Consider the following 24214-nt stretch of genomic DNA (forward strand, 5'->3'; position numbering starts at 1 on the left):
ATATTTATTTTTTAGTTGTAGTTAGACACAATATCTTTATTTTATTTTTATGTGGTGCTGAGGATCGAACCCAGGGCCTTGCACGTGCTAGGCAAGTGCTCTATGGCTGAGCCACAACCCCAGCCCCCCTGTGGAGGAATAAGTCTTAAATACTGGATGGAACACACACTAAATTATTTATTTATCTAAGTTTTTATCTTAACTAGGTATCTTGCATTTAAAAAAATATTTTTAGTTGTAGATGAACACAATATCTTTATTTTGTTTATTTTTTAAAAAGTGGTGCTAAGGATCAAACCCAGTGCCTCATGCATGCTAGGCAAGCGCTCTACCACTGAGCCACAATCCCAGCCCCTAGGCATCTTGCATTTTTAATTGCTGTATCGGCAAGAAACTCCACAGTGGGTTTGAGGAAGCCTGAGCATTGAGGTGGCAAAGAAGAAGTGAGAGGACCCAAGACAAACGTTCCTTTATAATGTTGCATGAGTGTGAGCTGAGAACTGAAGTTTTCACTGTCTTTATTAATATTTCCAAGGTTAAGAAGGATCAAGTAGAATTTACCTGTCTACACCAAGGGCAGACAATTGTATTGATGTGCAGTTTCTAACCGTAAGAAAAAAGTCCTTACTATCTTACTAACTACGAATGTCTTACCATGACAGTCAGTACTGAGAGCTACCATTACTTGAAGCCCAATAAGGCAGGCGTTTTGCAATCATTTCCCCATTTAACACTCATATTCTTCTGTGAGGGAGGATTGTTACCCTCATGTACAGATGAGAAAACCAAGGCCCACACAGGTAAAAAACAAACAAAGCAAAAGAAAAAATACAAGAAAGCTGTAGGACAAGGATTTGAATTCTGGTTAGTTAATTCTACAGAATATGTTCTTTACCTGCAATGTGGTGCAAGTTACTCCTTTAAACAGAGTTAATTATGTGGAATTTGCTGAGTGAATGACTGAATGAATGAGTGGGAAATGTGCTGGTGATTTGGGTCAAATCTAATCCAAATGTTTGCCACTATAAATCCTCACTGCAGTACCCAACCTGAGTGTCAACCAAGGCAGGCAGGCTAGACACTCTGCAGCCCTAAAAAGGCAGTTGGGCACAGTAGCCTGGTGAATTTGGATAACTCAGGCTATTAGTCTGAGGAAGAAAGTCAGCTTAATGCCCTGCACTGCCCCATTGCCAGAATGAAATCTCAAGCAGTGATGGATCATTCCAGAAATAAACTAGCAGGCATTGTACTTGGGGTCTGAGTTTTGGCGGTGGGGGGCGGGGAGGCGATCCCTGGGGCTCTGCGTATTCTCTATGTGTGGTGAGCTCTTATATTTGCTAAATGGATCTAACAATAACTTAGCTGCAGCTACACAGAGGTGTCGCCTTATTAGGTACATTTTGATCAGCTCCAGGAAACCACTGTCACACCCTGCTTCTTAAAATCACAGCTGCTCTAAGACCTGGTCTTGGCTGGGCACAGTGTTGCACTCCTGTAATCTCAGTGACTTGGGAGGCAGAGGCAGGAGGATCACAAGTTCAAGGCCAGCTTGGGCAAATTAGTGAGACCTTGTTACAAAGTAGGTGGTTCTGGATTCCAAAATAAATAAATAAGTAACCTGCTCTCCCAACAGTATAGCATCTCTACCTGGAAGCTTGGCTCTGCCCACCATGGCATAAAAGGAAGCCAACTACATTTCCCCCCTCAGAAGTGACTCTGGACTACCCGAGGTGGCCCTAGCCTCACTTCTGCTTTCTTGGCTTCCATTTTCCATCAGCATGACTAAGGGTCTGTCTGGGAAGACAGGAGACACTGGAGCTTTCTGTCCTCATGTTGTGTAGCTTCCCTACTGGCTCGGGGGCAGCTGTGAAGTAACGTGCTGCCTGTAGCCTGCTCCATGACAGTACGCTCCCTTCTTTTGCTGTGAACACTGGTATTAAGTTTGGCCACAGGAACATTTCACCTTCTCTTAAAGGTACCTGGTGCCAAGCATTTCTGAAGTATGGTTTCTGCCAAGAATACCCTGGTTTTCCCCATAGGCATGGAGGTCTTCAGCCTCCTCGGTGAGCCATTAAGCAGAAGCTCTCTGGGCCCCTCTGTAGGTGGGTGGATGAAAACAAGCATCTAGGCACACAAATCTCCTGCCCTTAATGCCACCCCTGTGAGCAAGAGAGCAGGAAAGAGGCAGAGAAAAGTCAGGAGGTCAGAGGTTGCTTGGGCTGGGCCTTGGAGCAGGCGTGGGGCACAGGCTTTGAATCTTCATACTGTATGCCTTGAACAAGTTCTTCCAGGAAATGAAAATGATGCATTGAATGTCAACTCTCTGCCAATCACTGTGCGAACAGTTTTATATCAGTTAAGGACTTCATTTAATTTCCACCACAATGGTTAATGCTTAGCATGATCATACCTGGCTGTAGCTCCTTCTATGTTCCATGCCCTGAAGCTGGCCCCCACTGTCAAGTTTACCTTCCTAGGATGCATTCCTGCTGGAATGCTGTGGCTTTTAGAGATTCCTGAGTAAGTGTAACAGCCCCAATATCTAGTTGCCATTTTGCTCACTTCTATCAATCCTCTACTTCAGCAAGGCATGATCTAGTTCGTTTTCACAGAGCCCTTGTGCTAAATGATCTGATAACAGAGAAGACAGCATCCTGTTTCTGCAGAAGCAAAGCCTCTGCTTTTATTGTGATCTGCACAGAATGACTGCCCTGATCGTTCTTTGATGCTTCCCTTTTTTCTAGAATTCATGCCTTAATGAGAAGTGATAGAAACAAGAGGCTTGGCCCTCCTGCCTTGGCTGGACTCCACATCACCCATGACAGCCCAGAGCAGCCCTGGCGGCACTTGTCAGAAACCAACACGCACATCTGAACAGTCAAGCCTAATTCCCAAGAAGCTGTTTTAACTTGACATCTGAAAATGTACTGCATCTAGAATTATTTTACAGGGTGTGTGTTCAGGGCATATGTGTGCACGTTCCACAGCTGAAGTGTTCTATAAATATCAGATGCAGGCTGTACAAAAAGCATCACGTACAGGGTGTCCTTAATTCCATTTAGTAAGGTTTTCGATTTATGTCTGACCTCTGGCAACAGAGACAAGTTTCTCAACAGGAATAAGAGCATGCTAAGCTACCTTAAACATACTTTTCACTTAAAATCTCAGAAATGGATCAGATAAGGTAGGCACTAGTTTAGTACTTTCAGACAGGGGTACTGAGGCCCAGAAAAGTGATGTGTCTTTCTCACAATCTCACAAGAAATTAATGGTATTGCTCATATGAGACCCAGGTCTCCTAATTCTCAGGTCATTATTCTTTGCATTATTTTCACTTACTGTATGTTTCTTCAAAGGCAACTGATTCTATTAATAAAAGTATGTTCTCTTTAGTGCATTATAGAAATCTAAAACTAGTTCCTCTACCCTTTCCTTTCTGACTCTAAGTCACCTGTGTATTTCATAAGAAAGAAGATAATGTGCCAGACACGCTGACATACACCTGTAATTCCAGCGACCCGGGAGGCTGAGGCAGGAGGATGACAAGTTTGAGGTCAGCCTAGGTAACTTAGTGGACCCTGTCTCAAAATAAAAAATAAAAAGGGTTGGGACTATAACTCAGTGGTAAGCATCCCTGTGTTCAATCCCCTGTATAAAAACCAAAATAAGGGGCTGGGGATGTGGCTCAAGCGGTAGCGCGCTCGCCTGGCATGCGTGCAGCCCGGGTTCGATCCTCAGCACCACATACAAACAAAGATGTTGTGTTCGCCAAAAAAAAAACTAAAAAATATATATTGAAATTCTCTCTCTCTGTCTCTCTCTCTCTAAAAAAAAAAAAAAAAAAAAAAAAAAAAAGAAAAAAAAAAAAAACCAAAATAAACCCAAAATCAAAGCAAAAAAAAAAAAAAAGTGACAACAATTCAAAAACAAGTAGGTGACTGTACTTGGGGACTGAGAACACCTTCCTAATGTGGGAGTGAGGAGCGGTAGGGAAGGGCGGGTGATACAATTGAAACCCAAGCCTGAGCACTCAGATCTTCTCATAATGGTAAAACTAAGTGAATTTCTCCCACAAAGATGTGCTGACTCCAGTTACTTCATGTGACTCTCCTGGTCAACAAGTTCAGTGCAGCTTCTTTGGGTTTGTGTGACTGCAGCCAGGACATACACGCTTGCTCTGCTTCCCACTGAGAAGGCAGGATGAATGGCGGCTCAGTCCTCGAAATAGCCCTTGGAGGAACAAAGATGGAGGGCCTGGGAAAAGATGGTCTGAGGGGTCCTGCCAAGGGGACTGATCTGCTCCACCTCACAGGAGAGTGAGGGGCTGGGCTGGGCTCAGCCCTGTGCCTGGTACAGCCGGGTCTGTGCAGCCGACTGACCACACAGGGGGCTGAGGCTGTGTTAGTGGTAATTGATGGCCCGGCTTTTTAATGGAGCTTATCATTTCACAGCAACAGATGTCAGACTCGAATAAATAACACGCTCTCTCTGACCTACGCGATTTGGAGAGGATGTCTGGATGTCAAGCAGATCTGGATTCCTCCCCATCCCTGTTACGCTCTCTTCTAAGAGGAAAACAGACCAAATCCCTTGAAGATACTTTTCAAAATGATTCTTTTTCAGAATTTAAGCAACTAATCATTCCACATTATTTATCTGTTTTACTTCTCTCTCCACAGCTTCTGTATTTCTAAACCCCATGAGGGAAAAAGCCCAGGAGGGACAGGAGAGCTGCTCACATAGGAACCTGGGTGACAGGAAGGGGAGGCCTTGGCGGCCTCAGCTCTCCCCAATTCCCCTGCCAGCTCATCAGCACTGGTTTCCTTACTGTCCTCTCAGGGTGCCTGGACGGCCTGGGCCTGAAAAATTCCCTCTTCTCTCCCAGGGGGAGTTTGGCTGGGACGAGGTTGGGAATTTTTAAAGGGAACTATTCATAGGAAACTCACAGTAAACAGAAGGCAAAGAGAAAGCCCATGAATCACAGGCAGGTCGGACTGCAGGTTCTGTCACTGAAGTGTGACCCCAGATGGGCCTCCGGGGCCGAGCTTCCCAGGAGCCAGGCTGGGCTTCTCTGCCTACCTCAGTGCTCTGCCATTTGGCAATCACCCCTCCTGCCCAGAGTGGCTCAGTTCACAGCAGCTTCCTCTTTGCAGAGGGGATGAGGGGAGGGAGCAATTACAGATGGCCAAAATTCTTGAGCCAAAATTCCTGACTGACCCCCACAACTCTGGGATGTCAGAGAAAGAGTGAGTTACCAAATCTCCACAGGGTTTTCCCTAACACTGAGCTGGGTCTGGATGAGAAGGAATGAAGACAGGTGCAGAACTACCGGTTCTGGTTCTGGTTCTGGAGCAGGTCCAGCCTGGGCTCCAGCCAGCCAGCTTACAAGGCATGAGAGAACTGAAGAGATGGGCCTGACTCTGCAGCCCAGTCTAGAAGCAAGGCACAGTGTGGGCGCCCTAAGGAACTCCCAACAGGGAGCCAGGGAATGATTTCTTCCAGGAGAAACAAATACACGCACAGCCTCACGCTCTAACCACTGCACAGTGTGAATAGCCCTCCAGAACCATCCTGTCCCCAAAGAATTCTCATGCTCAGGACTCCTATGACCATTTGGTGAAGACACTGTCAGGATTAGGATTTCTACACTGTGTTCCAGAGTCCCAGGGGACCAAAGGGGCCCTCAGGGGCCATAGTAAGGGATAGGGTGCAAATCAGGTGGGAACATCCACTCCCATCTCTTGAATCAGGGGGAGGAGCTCTATTTTGAGTTGTTTTATTTAGAGGAATAATACATGAGACTGGATTAAAGTATTTGGCAGCTAATGAAAAGTTTGAAAAAAAATGGTGTCTCTTAGAATCTTAGGGTAATGACAATGAAAAATAACCAAAAAAGTCAAGAATGTAGAATTTCTAAAAAGAGTCTTAAGAGAGAAAGTTATTCTGGAAAAACAACTGGATGAGAAATAATAAGTCTGCTTGGTGAAGAGTAACATATGGGAAGTTATAGAACGCCTTGGAGCATCTGGATAGGCTTCTAAATAAGAAAATGACATCCCTTTCTGACTCTGAGGTGAGACGGGATAATAACAAATGACTTTAGGAGGTTCAAGATGAATGCTCCCATGTATTGATGAAGGAGCTATTTTTTGAAATATTCTTTAGTGATTCCTTCTAAATAATATTTTTATGTGTGCCAAGCCATTATACTGTAGGTGGTTTGGGGGTTAAATTCTATTTTAAGATACTACTCCGGCCTCCACGATCAACCTAATACTTAATACAAAGAAAGTTATGGAAGAAAACAAACAAAACTACTCCAGCTATTCATAGATTTCTTAGACTGGAAAGAATTATAAAAAGTCATCTGCTCCCTTCTAGGCAGGTCTAAAGCTGTGTAAAAGATACCTTGAGATCTTTTTTCTTTTTTAAGTGATGGTTGCTCTTATGTAGATCAAGCAAGTGAAGGATGGAATTTTTCCACTTTTCAAACTGTTGTGTTGGTACCAAGAAGATAAAACTCCTGAGGATAGCAGCTTGAGGACAGGCAGTCTAGAACTTGAAAATCTCTGGCCAAGTCCCTGGGACTGGGGGAATTGTTTACTAGGGTATATGTGAAGGTATCTATGTTGGTTCTGTTATCTTTTAACTAAAATTATCTATTTTTTTCCTCCAAGGGATGATGACACTGATAGTTAACACTGACTACACACTCAATGCATGCCAGACTGCACCAGACAATTCACCTGCGTTACTCTAGGCAGTGGGAAGCATTCTAAGATTCTCCATTCCCTGTAAAATCCCCAGGACTGCAAATATAAGGGATTTCATTCTGATAATTAGATTTTCTTATATGGCACAGAGGACTTTAAGAAAGAGATAAAGAGACCTAATCAACTGGATGTTTAAAATCTGGGTACAGGGGTCAGAGATACAGAGGTCAGAAACTGGAAACATGAGAAAGATTCAATGTACTACTATTGACTGAAAGATGGAGGGGACCACATGGAAAGGAATGAGGGCAGCCTCTAGTTACTCAGAATGGTCTCCAGTGACATCCAGCAAGGATACAGGAACCTTAGTCCTACAACCACAAGAAACTGAACTCTGCCAAGCCTCCTGAATGAGCCTGGAAGACAAGTCTAAGCTTCAAGGAGATCATGGCCCTAGCCCAAAACTGGATTTTAGTTATCTGGGACCCTGAACAGAGAACCAAGGAATGCTGTGTAGGACTTCTAATCCAGAAAAACTAGATTAAAAACTGGTGGTGTTTTAGGATGGTAAGTTTACGGTGGTTGTTAGCAACACAGAAATTTATATGCCATATATGATATTCACAGTAATCCACTGAGCGAGCCTTCACCATTTTCTAGACAAGGAGACAAAGACTCAGGAGGATTATGTATTTACCCAATGTCAGATAGCTAGTGGGAGGCAGAGATGGGTTTAAACCCAGCTGTCTTAACTTCAGGGTCAGTGCTCTCAACTGCTACGGACACTTCTTCTCCATAGGCATGTTACTCAGATACCAGGTCTCTGAGGAAGGGGCCTCAGACAAATGATAGACTCGGAAACTGTATCTGTTGCCTGGGTGTGAATGTGAAGAAAGGTCAGAAGTCATCTTCATTAGAAGCCAGGAAGATGTGAAAAATAAATTTTCTCTAGAGGAAATGATTCCCTATTATCTATTATATGGAAACTACAGAATAAAGATGGAATGCAATTTTTTCTTTGAAAAAATCTTTAAAAGTCATAAGATATGTAAAAGTAAAAGTAAAATATACAAATACAATAGCATAAAGTCTAATTCAAGATATAAAGAGAATCATGCTATTTTCGGCTTTTACATTATATGTAAAACCTTGTAATATTAATTCATTTTAGGTTGTGACAATTTAAAGATGTATTGTCCATGTATAAAATAATGAAAATAGCTAAAAAGTCAATAGAAGAGAAAGAATTCTATACTAAAAAGTACTTGAGTAAAGCAAAAGGACACAGGAAGAGAGGAGCAAAGGAAGAAAGAACAGGAAATTAAAAAACAAATAGCAAGATGGTAGGACTTAAACCTAATGAGCTCATTTATATTATATTAAGTGTAAATGAGACAAATATTCCCATTAAAAGGCAGAGATTATCAGACTAGATTAAAAAGATCAAGTTCTACAAAAAGTTTTCCTGATTATCAGACTAGATTAAAAAGATCAAGTTCTACAAAAAAGTTTTCCTGACATATTTATGACACAGAGATGAAATTAAAAAAACATGTAAAAATATTCAGAAGAAAGATGGTGGAACCATTGTAACATCAAATAAAGCAGTCTTCAAGTCATGGAATATTACCAGAAATAGTCATTTCATAATGATCACTTTGTTAAGAAGACATTAGCATTTTAAATATGTGTGTATCTTATCCACATAAGCAGCAAATGCTCCCCATCTTATGAGGGGATAACTTCCTGATAAGGACATGGTAAATTGAAAATACTACAAGTAAAAAATGCATTCATATACCTGACCTCTGGGACATCACAGCTTAGCAGCACGCACATTTAAGAGTACCAGTTGTTTTGACTGCGAGCTACAATTCCTTGCTGTTGTCCAGGAAGGGGTAGGGGAGGGAGTGGTGGCTGGGAGGTGGGTGAGTGGGTGGGCTGATTTATTGAGGGGAAGAAAGAGTTGTACTAAATGTTGCTAACCCAGGAAAAAATATAAAATTAAAAATTAGATGTATGGTTTCTATGTGCTTGTTCTTATATCATGGTAAAGTTGAAAAATTTTAAGTTGAATCATTGTAAGTTGGAAACTATATAAAATCTGTCTACTGTGTTATAAATTACAAGTGAATTATACTATATATATGTATATAGTATAATACACACACACATATACATAGAAACACATAAAAAGATGTGAAAAACAAAACAAAAACAAAAAGTAATGCAAAGATGTAGTCCAATGAGAGTGGGAAGAAGAGGGAAAGAGCTGTCTGGCAGTTGAGAGTACACGAGAAAACCCACAAGGAAGAAGGCTCGAGGATGAATAGGCCTGAGGAGACAGAAACAGGGTGGGAGGAAAGATGAGCAGAGGCACTGAGGGATTGAGCAGAAGCTAAACCACAGGGCCTTCCATAGCTTAACTCTTTTGACTAGTCACAGCAGGACCAGCCAACAGGAGGAAGTATAATTCTCCTTTTTTGTTGTTGTTGTTGTTGTTGTTTTTTGTTTTCCCAGTGCTGGGGATAGAACCCAGGGCCTCACACAGGTTGGGCAAATGCTCTACTACTGAGCTAAATTCCTAGCTCTATAATGAAGTTCTGAGAGGTTAAGCACCTTGCCCAAGGGTGCTCACAGGATTATACTCTGCAGTAGGAACAGGGACACGCATGACCTTAGAGCTTGTGCTGTTCCAGCAAAGGATATCTGACTTGTGAAGAAAGGATTTGCTGGATAGCCATGAGCAAGGGCAAGCACTGTGGCAGAAGCCCTGGTCAGTGCCAGGTAGTATCCTTTCTGCATTCACATGTCCAGAACTATGCTCTACAGGAGGGAATAAACAGCTGATTTCACTCAATGGGCTCCAGGGCTGTTCATAAACCGTGAGAGTGTTTATGTCACGGGCAGAGATCTCCAAGTGAATTATAGCCTTTTATGTACTGTGTACAGGATTTTCACAAGAGAAGGAAACAGGGCATGTATGGAATGCTGAAGCTGACCTTTCTCCCTTTTTATCCTTTCTCTCCAAACTTCTCCAGCAACCTCCCGCCTGTACTACAGGACAGCAATTTGGCTGTTTACCCATCAGCTGGCCTCTGACACAGCCCAGTGCGGATACTCAGCTCACTTGAAGATGAGAGTCTTTAAATTATTTCTTGCTAGCATGGGCTGCTGGCTTTCTCTTTGACTGCATTTAAAATGGATCCATCTTCACTACAGTAGAAAGCAGATTTTGTAACGTTTCTTCAGATGTTTTCTTTAGACTGGTGTTAACATAAAGCAAATGTCTCTTGAAAGTCTGAACCAATCTGTTAAGATAAACAGGCTTCACTTATGATATTTCTATACTGAAATCACAGGCTTGTGGTCTGTAGCTCCTTTAAGACTCGATTCATACATGCTAAAACATCTACTTAAGAAACACACTCACACAAACACATGCACACACCAAGATAGCTTTGCCATGGAAACCACAAAGACACGTCTGGTTCAGACTCCACAGCACATACCACAAATAACGGCCTGTCTTGTAAGGGCAGATCCCGGGCACACACAGGGGAAGCCCAGGAACTAAACAGCCGCCATGCTCCAGCACAGGACTCACTTTATGGTTCCTTTTTTTCAAGTTTATTTCAAGACATGGAAATCTTAATGATTGTACTAGTGATGTTTCCAGATGCTGCTTTCTTCCCTTTTAAATAGGATTTCAGACTGGGTGTCAGGATTAAAAAGGGACAATACAGGGAGAAAGAGTATACTGAGGTTTCTTTAACAACACTGGGTTCCACACATGAATCTAGGTGGTCTGGATTTCTAGAGCAAGCCACTCTGCCATAAAGGAGTCCCAAGCCTGTTACCAGTAAAGGTCTTTTACCATAGAGAGTATGAGCGATGCCAGGAGTTCCTTGGAAGGGAAAGGGATATCAGGGGAAATTGAGAACCTTCTCGGCTTGGAAGGTCAGGCTTTGTTAGTAAGGTACTTTTAAACTGTCAGAAGTTTGATATGATTTATCTCCCTTGCTAGGTTACAAATTCCATGAGGCCATGGACAATTTCCAATTTGTTTATCATTATGTCCCCAGCATGGAGCATGAACCCTGGAACATGGTAGATGCTTAATAAATACCAGATGAGCAAATGAACAGGATGCTTAATAGGTAGTCTTCATTTGTGTGACTCCTTGGATCTGCTCATCCTTCAGCTGGGATCACAGGTGTGAGCATATGGCTGTTCAGAGTGATAAAGTAATAACCACATGCCACTCTAGGATTTATTTTTGGAAACTACCATTTCAATCCACTGCCATTTCAATCTAGGAGGCCAGGGTTCACAAAAGCTGATGTTTCAGATACTAAAGTCTTACCTACACAAAAACACATTTCAGTATTTACCTATTTCATATGACTAAGTGCCTTGCTGTACCTCTAAGCCCCAAACATCAGTTAACTTCAACCTCCATCAAACTGCTACTTGTACAGTGACATCCACAAGTCTAAGGAATCTCTGTATCTGTTTACTCTATTCAGAAATGTGCAGGCCCCACTTTGGGCAATGCCTGTAAAATGCACTGCAGAAATGCAATTAAATATATAATTCAGAGAGATTCAGTTCTATATAAAAAAAGTAGCTATTGCATTCATGAATTGACCACTAGTGATAATTTTACTTGTTTACTGTCAGCTAAAATTTTCCATTTTTCAAAAAAATATGAAAGTGGCTGTAAACATCTGAATTATTGACACCATTTACCCACAACCCTACTTCTTGTTTAGTACTTCTTCTCCAATCTAAATAGGTTAATTTCTGATAGATCCTATAACCCATTTGAAAAAAGGTATGGCTAATTTTAGAGACCAGGAGAAACAGTGGAGCAAGGAAATATTGCAGACAAAGGATGGCTTCTTCCTGATAAGGGAATCGGCCAATTTTTTCTATAAAGGGCTGAATAGTAAATAATTTTGACTTTGCAGGTCTCTGTTCCAACTGTTTACTCAGCCACTGCCAACAGGTTAAAAAAAAAAAGGGCATTTTTTGTATCTCAATAAGACTTTATATATTAAAAAATAATAAGCACAGGGTAGGAGTTAGCCAGTGGCTAGTAGCTTTGCAACCCCTGGATACGATAAACAAAATGTTCCTCTCTGTAGTAAATAATAATGGATTCACTTACTTTGCTCTTTTGGCCATTTCATTTCCGTCCCATCTGGGGCTGTAAGGATAATTTTTCTGGGCCTGGGAGTAAAGCTGTCCACTGTTGGTAAAGTGATATACTGACTGAAATGTCAGAGTCGGCTGATCTCGAGGGAAAAACAAAGGCAGGTCAACTGGAAAGACAGAAGAGAGGAAAAGCAAGTTAGATATAAACACATCTTATGACACTGTTTTGGCTAAATCAAGAATGTTGGGTCCAAGACTATTGGAACCACAAATTCTGGCTGAGGCTTAGATAAAATGTGTGGAGGGAGGACCAAGAAATACAAGGTGTCCTCCCTGACTTTAAGAAGTTCAAAACCTAGTGAAAGAGGTGAGTCCCATGTGAGGGCAAGTGTAAGCAATATGGGGCTCGAGGCGCAGGTGCTGCAGAAACAACATGAGATGGCGTAGAGGCCAGGCAGAGGCTGGGCAGAGGCCAGGCAGAGGCTAGCGGGCCCCCTGCCCCCTGAACTCCCTGGCCTTTGCCTTGTCCATTCTTTCACTGCAGAGGCTGCTGTGAAACTGTTCTAAGTCTCTACCACACCATCAACTCTTCAAGGGCCAGGCAGGGTCTTCCTCATCTGTCAATTGGTGGGGGAGGTAGGACAGAGGCTGTTGTGACAGAATGGATGTAGAAAAGGGATAAAGAGGGCAGGTGATCATCTTTCGTAGGAACTATATATGGCAACTAGACCAGAAAAAATAAAGTTATCACGCTACTTCCAATCAAGCAGTGATTTTTGATATTCAGCAGTTTCCATTTTTTCCATATGTGTTATGACATTTATTTATATCTCCTAAATCAGAGGGGGCTCCTTAATGGAACACAACAGGGACCAATCTAAGCACTGCATACGCCTGTTGGTGCAGGATGGTGGATTCTAATCCTCACTGTTAACACATATTATTCTTTTCATTTTGTGGTTCTTTAACTCAATTTTTAAAAATAAAATGGCGTGCCAATTTCGGTTGAGATAAACTACCATTAAAAACACTAATTGTTTCTATAGCATATTCTTTAAGGTGGATGATGTGTAAATGTGTGAAATGTTAACAGGCACATCATTGAAAATAAACAACAAAAAATTGTATTGAGTTTTCTAACCTCACAGAGTACTTTTTACATACTTTGTCTAATTTGTTACTTAAAACCTTGTGAAAGAGACATTATTTTGACCATGTACATTTAATAGGTGAGCAAACTTGAGACTCAATGTCATAGGCAGGAAGGGACAAGAGTCAAATCCAGAACCATGATTCAAATCCCAGGTTCCTTCTATGTGACAAGGCCACCTCCTGCTCTGAAGGACAGGAGAATCACCTGCTTACACTCACTATGTCACAATTACAATTCAGTAAGAAAAGTCTCCACTGTGAAGAAGGTGGATGGTCTTTTGGCTACCTGAGGCAGGCATATGAAAAGGTACATACTAGACAGTTCTGCATCTGTCACCCCAGCGTGGGTGACACTCAACTTGGACAAAGCCCTCTAAGCACCCAACATGATTTCTTAAAGGAAGTTAGGTTCACAGCAAAATTTTAAAAAAAGAAAAAAGAAAAACCAACAAAAAAATCCCAAGAAACAAAAAACTATCCAGCTAGTAGGGTCTCTCAGAACTCTGAGTGCACTTGACCCTGAAGATGTCTGACTCAGCACTGCAGGGGGTTTCTACAGATGAATCACGCTGCAACCCAACAACAGTGGCAGGACTGTGAATGTCCACTTTTTAGTCACATTTTTCAAGAGTCACAATAGGGCAGTCTCAATACATGTCGGTCCATGCCAAAGCAGAGATTTCACAGCACATAGGAACAAAGCAAAATATGAAAAAGTCTAATAGAAATGATAAGTGACTCAATTCAAAAAGCCCTTTGGACCCTTTCATATTACAAAGCTTGACCTGTAACATCTTCATCACTTTGAACAAATATTGCTTTCTAAATGTTTTATATCTTTTCTAATTATTCATTTAATTTCCTATGATTAATTTTAGAAAAATACCTTCATATATACTTTACTTTGACTTCAACTGTAGTGATTATATTACATACAAATTCCCAAAGAAAAATGAGATTCAGATTAACCTCCAAAGCTATCATTAATAACATAAAAGCATTTAGCATTCAAGCTGGCCTATAAAAAAAGCAATGATTTAGAAGTTTTGCAGCTGCATCCGCCTGCCTGTAACCCCAACAATTTGGAGGTTGAGGAGGATCACAAGCTTTGAGGCCAGCCTCACCAACTTAGCGAGTCCTCAGCAAGGGCCTGTCTCAAAATAAAAAAAAAAAAAAAGGGCTGGGAACATAGTTCAGTGGTTAAAGCACCCCTGGGTTCAATCTCCAGTACCAAAACAAACAAATAAAAATCCAAAAGAGCAATGATTTAAAATAACAGAATCTAATGGCAATAATTAATAAATTTAAATTAAATAGAGTCATTACTCAAAATCAAGAACAATGTAGATAGTATCATAGGCAGTGAGATTCTCAAGCTACTAACTTTTGGGGCCTGGGAATGCATTCTCTCTTGAAAAAAAAAATTTTTTTTTCTGGTACCAGGGATTGAAGTCAAGGACACTTGATCACACATCCCTAGCCCTATTTTGTATTTTATCTAGAGACAGAGTCTCACTGAGTTGCTTAGTGTCTCTGCATTGCCGAGGCTGGCTTTGAACTTGCAATCCTCCTATCTCAGCATACTAAGCTGCTAGAATTACAGGTGTGCTCCACTGCATCTGGCTTGAAAAAAAATTTTTAAGGGACAAGGTCTTGCTCAATTGCTCTGGCTGGTCCCAAACTTCTGGTCTCAAGTGATCCTCCTGCATCAGCCTTCCAAGTAGCTGGGAATACAGGCGTACACCATCCTATCTGGCTGGCAGACTTTTTTTGGTTCTTGTTTTATTTTGTAGAAATGAATTGCTGGTATTAGTATTTTGATATGCTGAGAAATCATTTTCCACCTATTTCTGAACCATTTTCTCTGACCCAAATGCCCAGCTGGTATCAGCAACAAGTCAAAATGTGAATGCGATTTATTTACCTAGTCCAGCAAGATCTCCTGACTATGAACTCCCAAAAGCATTGATTTTCAGTTTTTAAAATTTAAATGTTATTTTGTTATTATATTTTGTTTCTCCATGGAGATTTGTCTAACAAAGTGTAGTAGAAGCCAAAAATAAAACTTGAATATTTTCTCTATGCATGCAGTAACTGGATTATTAGAACAGAAAGAGTCTTGTCAGAGATAAAACTAGTAATCCACGTTTGTTAGTTCATGTATGAGAAAATAAAATTTTTTAAATACAAACATCTTGCTAGACTAAGTTATATCCTATCTATATCAGTTAATGGTCAACCAAAGGGTGGCTTCTTTAAAAATGTTTTGTGCATGAGTTAATAACTAAAATATTTATGAGAAATTCTTTGCATTTTTCTTCTAAGAATGATTTGAATTCATAAGAATTGAAAAACCCCAAAACTTGTCTTCCTTACCCTCAAATGTTTCTGTCACTTTTGCTTATAGGTTAACTTGTGATTTTCTGATGCCTAGGAAAATAATGACCTGAGGCCTTTAAATGGCTTGTTTGTTCTGAGGGGAAGCTGCTGGCTTCCAAGCAGTCTGGGCTTAGAGTATCCACTATATCAAATTCCAACATGTTTTTTTTTTTTTTCTTGATGGTGCTGGGGATTGAACCCAAAGCCTTGTGCATGTGAAGCGAGCACTCTACCAGCTGAGCTATATCCCCTGCCCAAATTCCAACACTTTAACATAGAGCTTCCTCAGAACCTGCTAGCTCAGTTGACGGTTGGAGCAGAATCATTCCCTTTGATTCAGTTACTTATTGACACCACTGTCTCCACAGCTGCTTCCTCTTTCCTCTTTCCTCCACAGACAATGAATTTTGGTCAGTTCTCTATCCACATACGGGATGGTCCTCACTTGTTCAATAACTTCTTTCTTCAAGAACTTGAAGCCCAGTGTGGTGGTGCACACCTATAATCCCAGCTACCGGAGGATGTTAAGTTCAAGGCCAGACTGGGCAGCTTAGAGAGACCCTGACTCAAAATAGAAACGGCTGGGAGAAGGTAGCTCAGCACTTGTCTAGCATGCAGGAGGCCCTAGGTTCAACCACACATACTGCAAAAAATAAATAAATTAATTAAAGAAATAAATAGATTTAAAAAACTTGTTGAAATCAGTCAAACCAAACATACCTAATTCTGCACAAACTGAGCAGTTAGTTTCCAGACTTATCCACAGAGCCCTGGGAAAAGGAAGGAATGATTTAGCCTCATTCTGGACAGCTGCTGCAACGACAGGTTCTACTGGTCACACAGAGTCCCAGAGCTAGTGGTGCTTTCCAGGTGACAACCAGTCACACAGCTTTGAGAGAAACTTCAATGCACCGATAAAGTGTGTGCCTCTCTTAAGCCCCGTTGAGGTTCAGGTGTGCAGCTGCAGCTCACCCTCCCTAGAAAACAAGTGTATCTGTCCCTAAATCCTTTCACCATAAGACAATGCCAGGAAAGTCAGCATCCAAATTTGCAAAACTCTAGAAAACCCCTCATTTCTCCAAATACCTCAACAATGGAAAAAGGACCCAAGAGACCAAAAGAAACACCATGTTATGCATCTGACTCACAGGGCAGCCTGTCAGCCATTGAGCACATTTCAGGCATCATTCTGACAAATTTGATTATATGATTTCTTTTTTTTTTTCCAGAAAAGACTAAAGCATATCTTAGCCATGGCAACATGAGAACAAGGCACTTTGACATCAAATAGTGATAACTAGCAGTCTGGTGCAAGGGAAGGGGCAAGAATAGTAAATAAAAGCAGAAATAAAAGAATCCACCTGGGGATTCTCTGTACAGGAACAGAAAGTGCTATATGTCCCAGTCACTCCTGAAGCTGTCACCAGTCAGTGACATGGACTCCTTCCTGGTAACTGTGACAGGCATCCTTAGCTGCTTACCTAACAGCCATTCTGCACCTTCTTCCTTGTGGACAGAGCCTTTCCTCCCACCCAGAGTTTGAAAGCACTTGGATATTTGCTCTTGGACTCCCAAAAGCCAAGACATGGAAATGTGACTCACTCCTACCAGTGGGACCTGAGAGGAAGTTGGTGAGGGGTCCTCTGAGAAATATTTTCCTCTCTAATTAAAGACACGTGTAAGGAGAAGTTCTCACTTCATTCTAGCCTTAATCCCATCGTGCAAGGTCCTGAGGCTTGGAGATGTGGCACTCATCTTGTGACCAGGAGGAGGTCAGTCTGGCATCATGGGTACTGAATTCATCATCCCTGGAACTTCCCAGCTCTTGATTTCTTGCTTTGCCAGACAATTACAAATCTTTACTATTTAAATCTCTTTTAATACCAGTCCGGTATTACCAGGTCTAATACCACTCAAGGTATCTAAGGAAATGTTATTACTTATAGCTTCTGTTTAAGAAGGCAGGAAAACTGTATAATCTGTTTCAGATATATTTCCACCAAAAATGACTAAAAAAACATTTAAGGCACATAATAGGAAAGTTTTAGTTGTCTGGAAAATTCAGTTTTGTGAGACAGTTCAATTTGAAAATGCCAAACAAATGAGGGGTTAACCATACTTGCTTCTCTGGAAGTCACATCATCAAATATTTTTATCATTATTCACAAGACACAATTGTTTCCTCAGACCTTGCAAACTGCATATTCCTTAGCTTTCCCCTGTGTTCTCAGATTGGTAGGGAAGATCCTCCTGGATCCACTTTGGGGTGGCCAGAGTTCTTCGGCCTCCTCAGTTCCTCGAAGCCTCGTTCTGAGGCAGCTCTAACCCCTTGTTAACTTGTAAGCTTGCCCCACAATGATGATTCCCTTTGAGGTCGATTCTTCCCAAGAGCAGTTTGAACACATCTCATTCCCAGGCTATCCTGCAACCAATTTGGGCAAACTGCCATTTATTACTGACCATCTCCGTCTTACTAACACACAAGATCTTTGAGATGCACAGATTCCAACCACAATGAAATTAAACACCACATAACCAAAATAACTCTCCTACAAAAAATAAGAAAGTAAAATTTTCCAGTTCAGAAATACCCCTATTCAAGGCACTAAAAAACCAATGGTGTCTCCTCTTATCACTGCCTTCCATTTCAGGGGTGAGGAGTGAAGATATTAAACAACTTTTGTTAAACTGGTTTTACTTTTTACTAGTTTAAACTGGTTTCAAATTTTCATTCTCTTTTGTATGATCTGATCATTATAAACAGGCTACTTTTGGGGTTTTCATATTACTGAACTGAAGCCTAAATGCTTCCTGAATTCTGCTGTATATGCTAAAAATCCTCTTATGGAAGAAGATCCATTATATACCCTTGCAGTTGGATCAAAAAGGCCCCAGCATTTATTAGTGGTCATGTCACAGGCAAAATACTTGGCCTCTTTGAACCCTTTTTCTTGCCTGTAAAATGAGGATATTAATTCCTTCTTCATTGTGTTTATTGGTAGGATTAAACAAAAACTGGGCATGTCCTAAACAAATGTTAACTCCTTTCCTCTACATCCTTTTTCCTTGGGTTTCTTCCCCTCTTTTGTGTAGCTTTACACACTATTCCATATTTGTGAAATTTGTGGTCACTACAGCATAAGCCATTAGGTGCTTAAATTTGAACTCTTTTGATGGAAATCTCTTCTAAGTTTTGTACATACTTTTGCATCCCAGTAAATATACTAAAAATAATTTAGCCTTTTCTTGATGACAAGAGACATGCTAATAAGGCTTTGAGGTCTAAGGAAGACTTGGCTGCTGTCTCCCAGGTGCCCCCACAACTGTCTGCTGTTAAATGTGGCACACTGAGGTCCCCAAGGCTGGAGAATGTGGCACACTTTTGACCTCTGACTACGGAATTTCTCTTCTTTATTTCTGTTTCCCTTTCATAGTCAATCCCTTTTCCCAAAGCCAACTCTGTCTCAGCACTGTCTCTCATTCATCCACTTCACTGTGCATGTGTCTCTGTTTCTGAAGGCAAGTTCCACCTAGCCACACGTCCCTGGACACACCTGGTGGGGAGCAGGTGCTCTGCTAATGTGCGGTGATGTACTGTGAACTCCTGTTGCCATCCTTGGGCACCTTAGACTGTTACCCCCCCATCCCCTTTGCTGCTTCTGTCATTTGTTAGTTTGCTTCCAGGTTTATAGCAGTTTCTGGATAGCTGAAGTTTTAGGACATCTGGCCCCTTCATTTTGCTTGCTATTTGCCTTTTTTTTGGTGGTACTAGATAGGACTCCAAGGGTACTTTACCACTGAACTACATTTCCAGTCCCTTTTTACTTTGAGACAGGGTCTTGCTAAGTTGCCCAGGTTGACCTCCAATTTCTAATCCTCCTGCCTTAACCTCTCAAGTAGCTGGGATTACAGGTGTGTGCCACCATGCTCAACTGGCATGTGCTTTTGAGGTAATTTACAGATACAAATTAATCATTCTAATACCCAATGAGACATTCACATAAATCTATAAGAAAACTCTCAAGACCAAAGAGGTGCCATGGTATTGACTGGTGGAGATCCAAGTTCTCTCATTCTGCCCAATGAAATGAATCTAGACCAACTTCACTAGGCTCCTTCTCCCACCAGATCAGAGGTTCTGAACTGTGAGTTGGTATTAAGATCACCATGGATGGAACTGAACACCACAGAGGCTTGGTTGGTCCTATCCAGACCTCAGGAGATTTTTGCCATGCCTCCCCAGGCAGAAATTACCATGGAGGACTGTGTGCCCCTAAGGACAGGGGCTGTGAATTAGTTATTTTAGTATTCCTCGCATTTAACACAGAGCATGACACATGAGAGACACTCAATAAATATTTGCTGAACTGTAAGGGAACATATATTTGCAAGGAACATATAAGGGAAATACAAATGAAAACTTCAATGAGATTTCATTTCATAGCTACTGGAGTGTAAAAACCAGATAATGTCCCGTGTGGGACACTGAATTCCCACTCACAGATGGCAAGTGAGTGCTAGAACCTCTTGTACAGTAAATGAAGATGCATGTACTCCATGACTCACACCCAGAATCTGGCAGAGCCCTGTTGTAACATCATTTGTGATAACAACTACTGGAGCTATCTTAAATGTCTATCAACTGGAGACTGGACACATACATCGTGGTATGTTCTTTCAATGGAATGCCTTAGAGCAGTTTAAAGGAATAATCTGGGACTACATGCACCAACATACGTAAATCTAGAGGACACGATGTTCAGTGAAAAAAGCAAGTTACAGATGAACACTTCAAAATGCAACTATAAAATACAAATAATGTATGTATTATTATATACTATTTATAAATACCTACATAGTTCAAGTATAGAAACATGCAAACCAAGTTAAAAGATTGTGCTTATCTCTGGGAGTAAGGGGGAAAGAGAAAGGAATGGGATGCATCTGGGAGGGGCATTTAAGGGACTTTAACTAAACAGTGGGCTTGAACAGACTGTGCCATTTCTTTAAAAGAAGATCAAAATCAGCTTCAGTAAAATATTAAGATTTGACTAGGGTGAGTACATGGGTGTTTGTTTTTGTACTCTGTATACACATGCAAACTTTAAGTAGCTAACCTTTTATTTTTTTTAAGAAAAAGGACATTAATTAATTATTTTTTCTTTTTCTTTTTTTTTTTTTGTGCTGGGGAGGAAGCCAAGGTCTTAGGCTTGCTAAGCCCATGCTCTACCACTCAGCCACACCTCCCAAGACAAGAATAGTCAAAACAGCAGAAAACAATCAGTGGGATTCTATTTATATAAAGTTCAAAACCAGACACATTATCAATGATATGCTATGATGTTTAAAGTGATTAGCTATTCATGGATATTCACTAGGCAGTAAAGCTGTTAAGAAACTAAGGGGGAAAAAAGGAACTAAGGGGCACTTAACATTGAACTCACTGGGATAGCTCAGTGAGGCTCACGGGAGCTCAGGGCTGCTAAGACACTGGCACAACTTCTGCTTCCAAAGTCGGGCGTGTCTTATTAGTCTGTGAAGTATGTGGGTATGTTTAATAGGATCTTTGTGACTCTATTTTTTCTTTTTCTCAAACAAATACAACTTTTAAAAATGGGAGCATTTATAATATACTAAGAAGGTCAAGAAAACACAATGGTCTTCAGGAAACAAAAGTTGGCAGTATGCCAGGAAGAACAAGGGTGTCCATGCCCGTGAGCCTCTGGTCTGGAAAGGAGATCTGGAAAAGGTTAATCATTCACTACAGTTTAGCACGTGCAGGCAACAGCTGGGTCACACACATGGTGCACATGCAAAGGAAAAGGGGAACTCTGCTTGAGGTTGAATTAAAGTTCTGCAGAGGAGATGGACTCTGAGTCGGTTCTAGAAGGTTAAAGGATGATTCAGAATTGGAGTCTGGGGAATATTCCATAGAATAAGAAGAAGTCAATAAAGCATTCAGTACTGTGTAAACTAATAATTTCCTACTTTGCATTTCATTCTCTTGGTCTCCACATACATTTGCTGCAGAGCAGCAGAACCTGCTCTATTTCACCAGTTTCATTGCTTTCCCACGACTCTCCTGAAGGAAGGGGCCTCTGGGTCTCAGGAGCTCACAGGCCAAGCGGGCCACCCCTCCTTGCTCTTCTGGGTCATCTGGGTTCCTCTCATCAAGGCACAGGTGTCAAGAAAGGCCTCTGTCCTGGAACTCTGCATGCTCCCAACCTGTGCTCCCAAGGAGTGCTCACTCAGGATGAAAAAAAGAGTTCCAGCGGCGGAGGCCAGAACCAAGGAGTCCCCAGCATGGAAACCCTTTCCACTCCCGTCTGCCTCTCTGTCCCCTTGCTTCATCTCTCACTCACTTCATGGGCATGTTCCCTGGGCCAGGTCATACTGGAACAGAGGGTCCACACACTGGAGCTGGGCCATGTGCTGAATTCTGCACCTCCTGCAGGCCATGCCATTTGGGTGTGGTGTCCACTAGACGTGCTCCCCACTAGGATCCAGGCCCCTCTACTGGTCTGACACTGCCTCCTCAGGCCTGGCTCCTTGCTGAGTCCCTTTGGACTATTATTTCTTCTAACTGTTGGACACAGTCCAAGATGCACCTTCTTCCAGGAAGCCCTCCATGCCTGCTCAGTCAGTGTTTCCTCCAACCTCTGTGTTCACATAATCCACTTCTCAGCTGGGCTGCTGACCATTTCAGCATATTATTTTTATGTGCTCTCCTCCCCACTGGGGTAGACACACAGTAGGTTGTCAATATACACTTAGTAACTGGCTGGCACAAAACACCACAGTGAGGTGTACATTAGACATATGGGCAAGGAGCATGTTATTATGACTGGCAGTAAGAAATCCAGCAAGAGAGAATGCCACACCAGAAATAGCATGAAGTACTGTTTTAACTTCTATTTTTAAAAGAATTTAATCACAATAAATAAATTCCTGGCCTGGGAGTATTAAAAAAAAGAGATTGGCTAAATTAGGGAAGAGTTTGATTAAAAGAATCTTTAAATAAATTAAAATATATTCAACTGCAAAATCCTTAGCACTTAAAAGCTAGGCAAAAATCTCTAAAAAGTCATAAGCTTCTAATTTAAAAAAAATTCATGGACAATGTACCAAATGTACATGATTAGAAAGAAAAGGACAAAGGCAGTGTCTCTGGTTGAGGCAGGGGGGGCTGACACTGGTCAGCTTAAATAGCATCTTACAAAACTGGAACAAACTAGCTAGATATAAATTTGCAAATATTGTGACTACCCCAATGTGAAGGATGACTAATGTGGATTTAAGAAGAAAATAAAATTCCTCAAACTAATCTAGTCTTTTTATTTAAAAAAAAGGATCTAGTTATGACCTTTATATTCTAGAGAAATCAGTGTGTATCCAATTTGACAAATATCCCCTGCACATCCACCATGAACCAGCTCAAGGGAAGTCAAACCAAGGAGGGCTCTTTCTTGTCACCCTGCTAGCACACACTCACATCCACCATTCCTGGGAAGGGAGGCCATGGGAAGGGGAACAGCAGAGGAGCTTGGCAGCACGGGATGGGACTGGGGTGGAAATGGATCCCACCGAGGGGCTGCTAGGAGGTCTGGTAAATGAGGTCTGGTAAATGTCTTTCAAGGCTTAGAGCAGGGCCTTGAAAGACAGCTAGGATTCTGACAAGAAGTTTCAGGAGGAGAATGACTGGGAAGGGAGGGAGAAAGGCAAGGAATTCAGGCAGAGGGAACGGTACTGAACAGTCAGGGCCGAGGACAAGCGTGCCAGGGAACGTGGGTGATCAGTGTGGACAGGACACAGGTTGGCAGCAAATGTCTGGTGTGGAGGGCCCTAGACAAAGAAGCCACCCTGTGGAGTACTCTGAACAGAGCAAAGGAGTGTGGACACTCTTCTGTGAGCAAATGCCCTTGGACATTTCTAGGGAAACTCATATGCCACTCATTCCAGTGGCTAACACAGTGTAATTCCTCCAGAATGGAGAAGCCTGGTATAATGCACAAATCAAAAATAAGTTATTATTTATTATTAAAGAAGCTTCTCTGGGTGAAGTCAAATGTCCAGAGGAAGGTGTGTGCTCTGGAGGAGGACCACTCAAGTTCCCCTTAATGGTGGCACAGCTTTGGCAGATTAACTGACATCTCTGAGCCCCTTTTCCCATCTATAAAACTGGAAAAAACTCAGGGTTAAAACTTCAGGGTTAAAAATAAAGCATGTGAAGCATGCTATACAGTGTCTGGCACACAGAAAGTGCTGGATGAAAAAGGCTGGGACCTAAAGGAATGTCAGAACAGGATGGTGTACTGGAAGGAATATGGTCTTTGGAATGTGACATATCTGGGCTTGACTCCTACTCTGCCAGTTATAACCTGGGTAACCTCAGGCAATTTACTAAACTCTCTGAGTCTAGGTTTTCTCATCTTTAAAATGGGATAATGCCTACCTTGGAAGGTTATTGGGTAGTTTACATGTTGTGATGAATATATGTGTAGACTGCTTGGCACACAGCAGGTATTCATAAATGATGCCTATTATTACTTGTTTTCTCTAGAAGTAATTTAAAAACAAACAAATTTGAGTCTATATAATCTTTTTTAGCCACTTGGAAAATATAGCCAGATGTGAAAAAATACAATAATTGATCAAAAGGAGTCATGCTTTTTTGACTCAGCTTTCAACTTAGTAATGGCTTCCTTTTTATTTGAGGCAACTGCTGTAGTCCTTAGGAACTCTTCCCTTTTAATTCTATGGTCTTCTTTCTTCAAATAAAAAAATCATAGCCTTGGAGAATCTCAGGTCAC

General features: G+C 41.5%; 1 protein-coding gene across 2 annotated transcripts in view; it reads right to left on the bottom strand.

The window, feature by feature from the left end:
- The window catches only part of Babam2 (BRISC and BRCA1 A complex member 2), a 401118-nt gene that overhangs the window by 17068 nt on the left and 359836 nt on the right, over positions 1–24214 (bottom strand). For both annotated transcript variants that reach the window (XM_048804615.1, XM_048804616.1), the window contains one exon: positions 11887–12040. In XM_048804615.1, the coding sequence (XP_048660572.1) occupies positions 11887–12040 (154 nt within the window). The remainder of the gene's footprint in view (positions 1–11886; positions 12041–24214) is intronic.

Source organism: Marmota marmota, unplaced genomic scaffold (genome assembly GCF_001458135.2).
Source record: "Marmota marmota marmota unplaced genomic scaffold, marMar, whole genome shotgun sequence".
In the NCBI taxonomy this organism is placed as follows: Eukaryota; Metazoa; Chordata; class Mammalia; order Rodentia; family Sciuridae; genus Marmota; species Marmota marmota.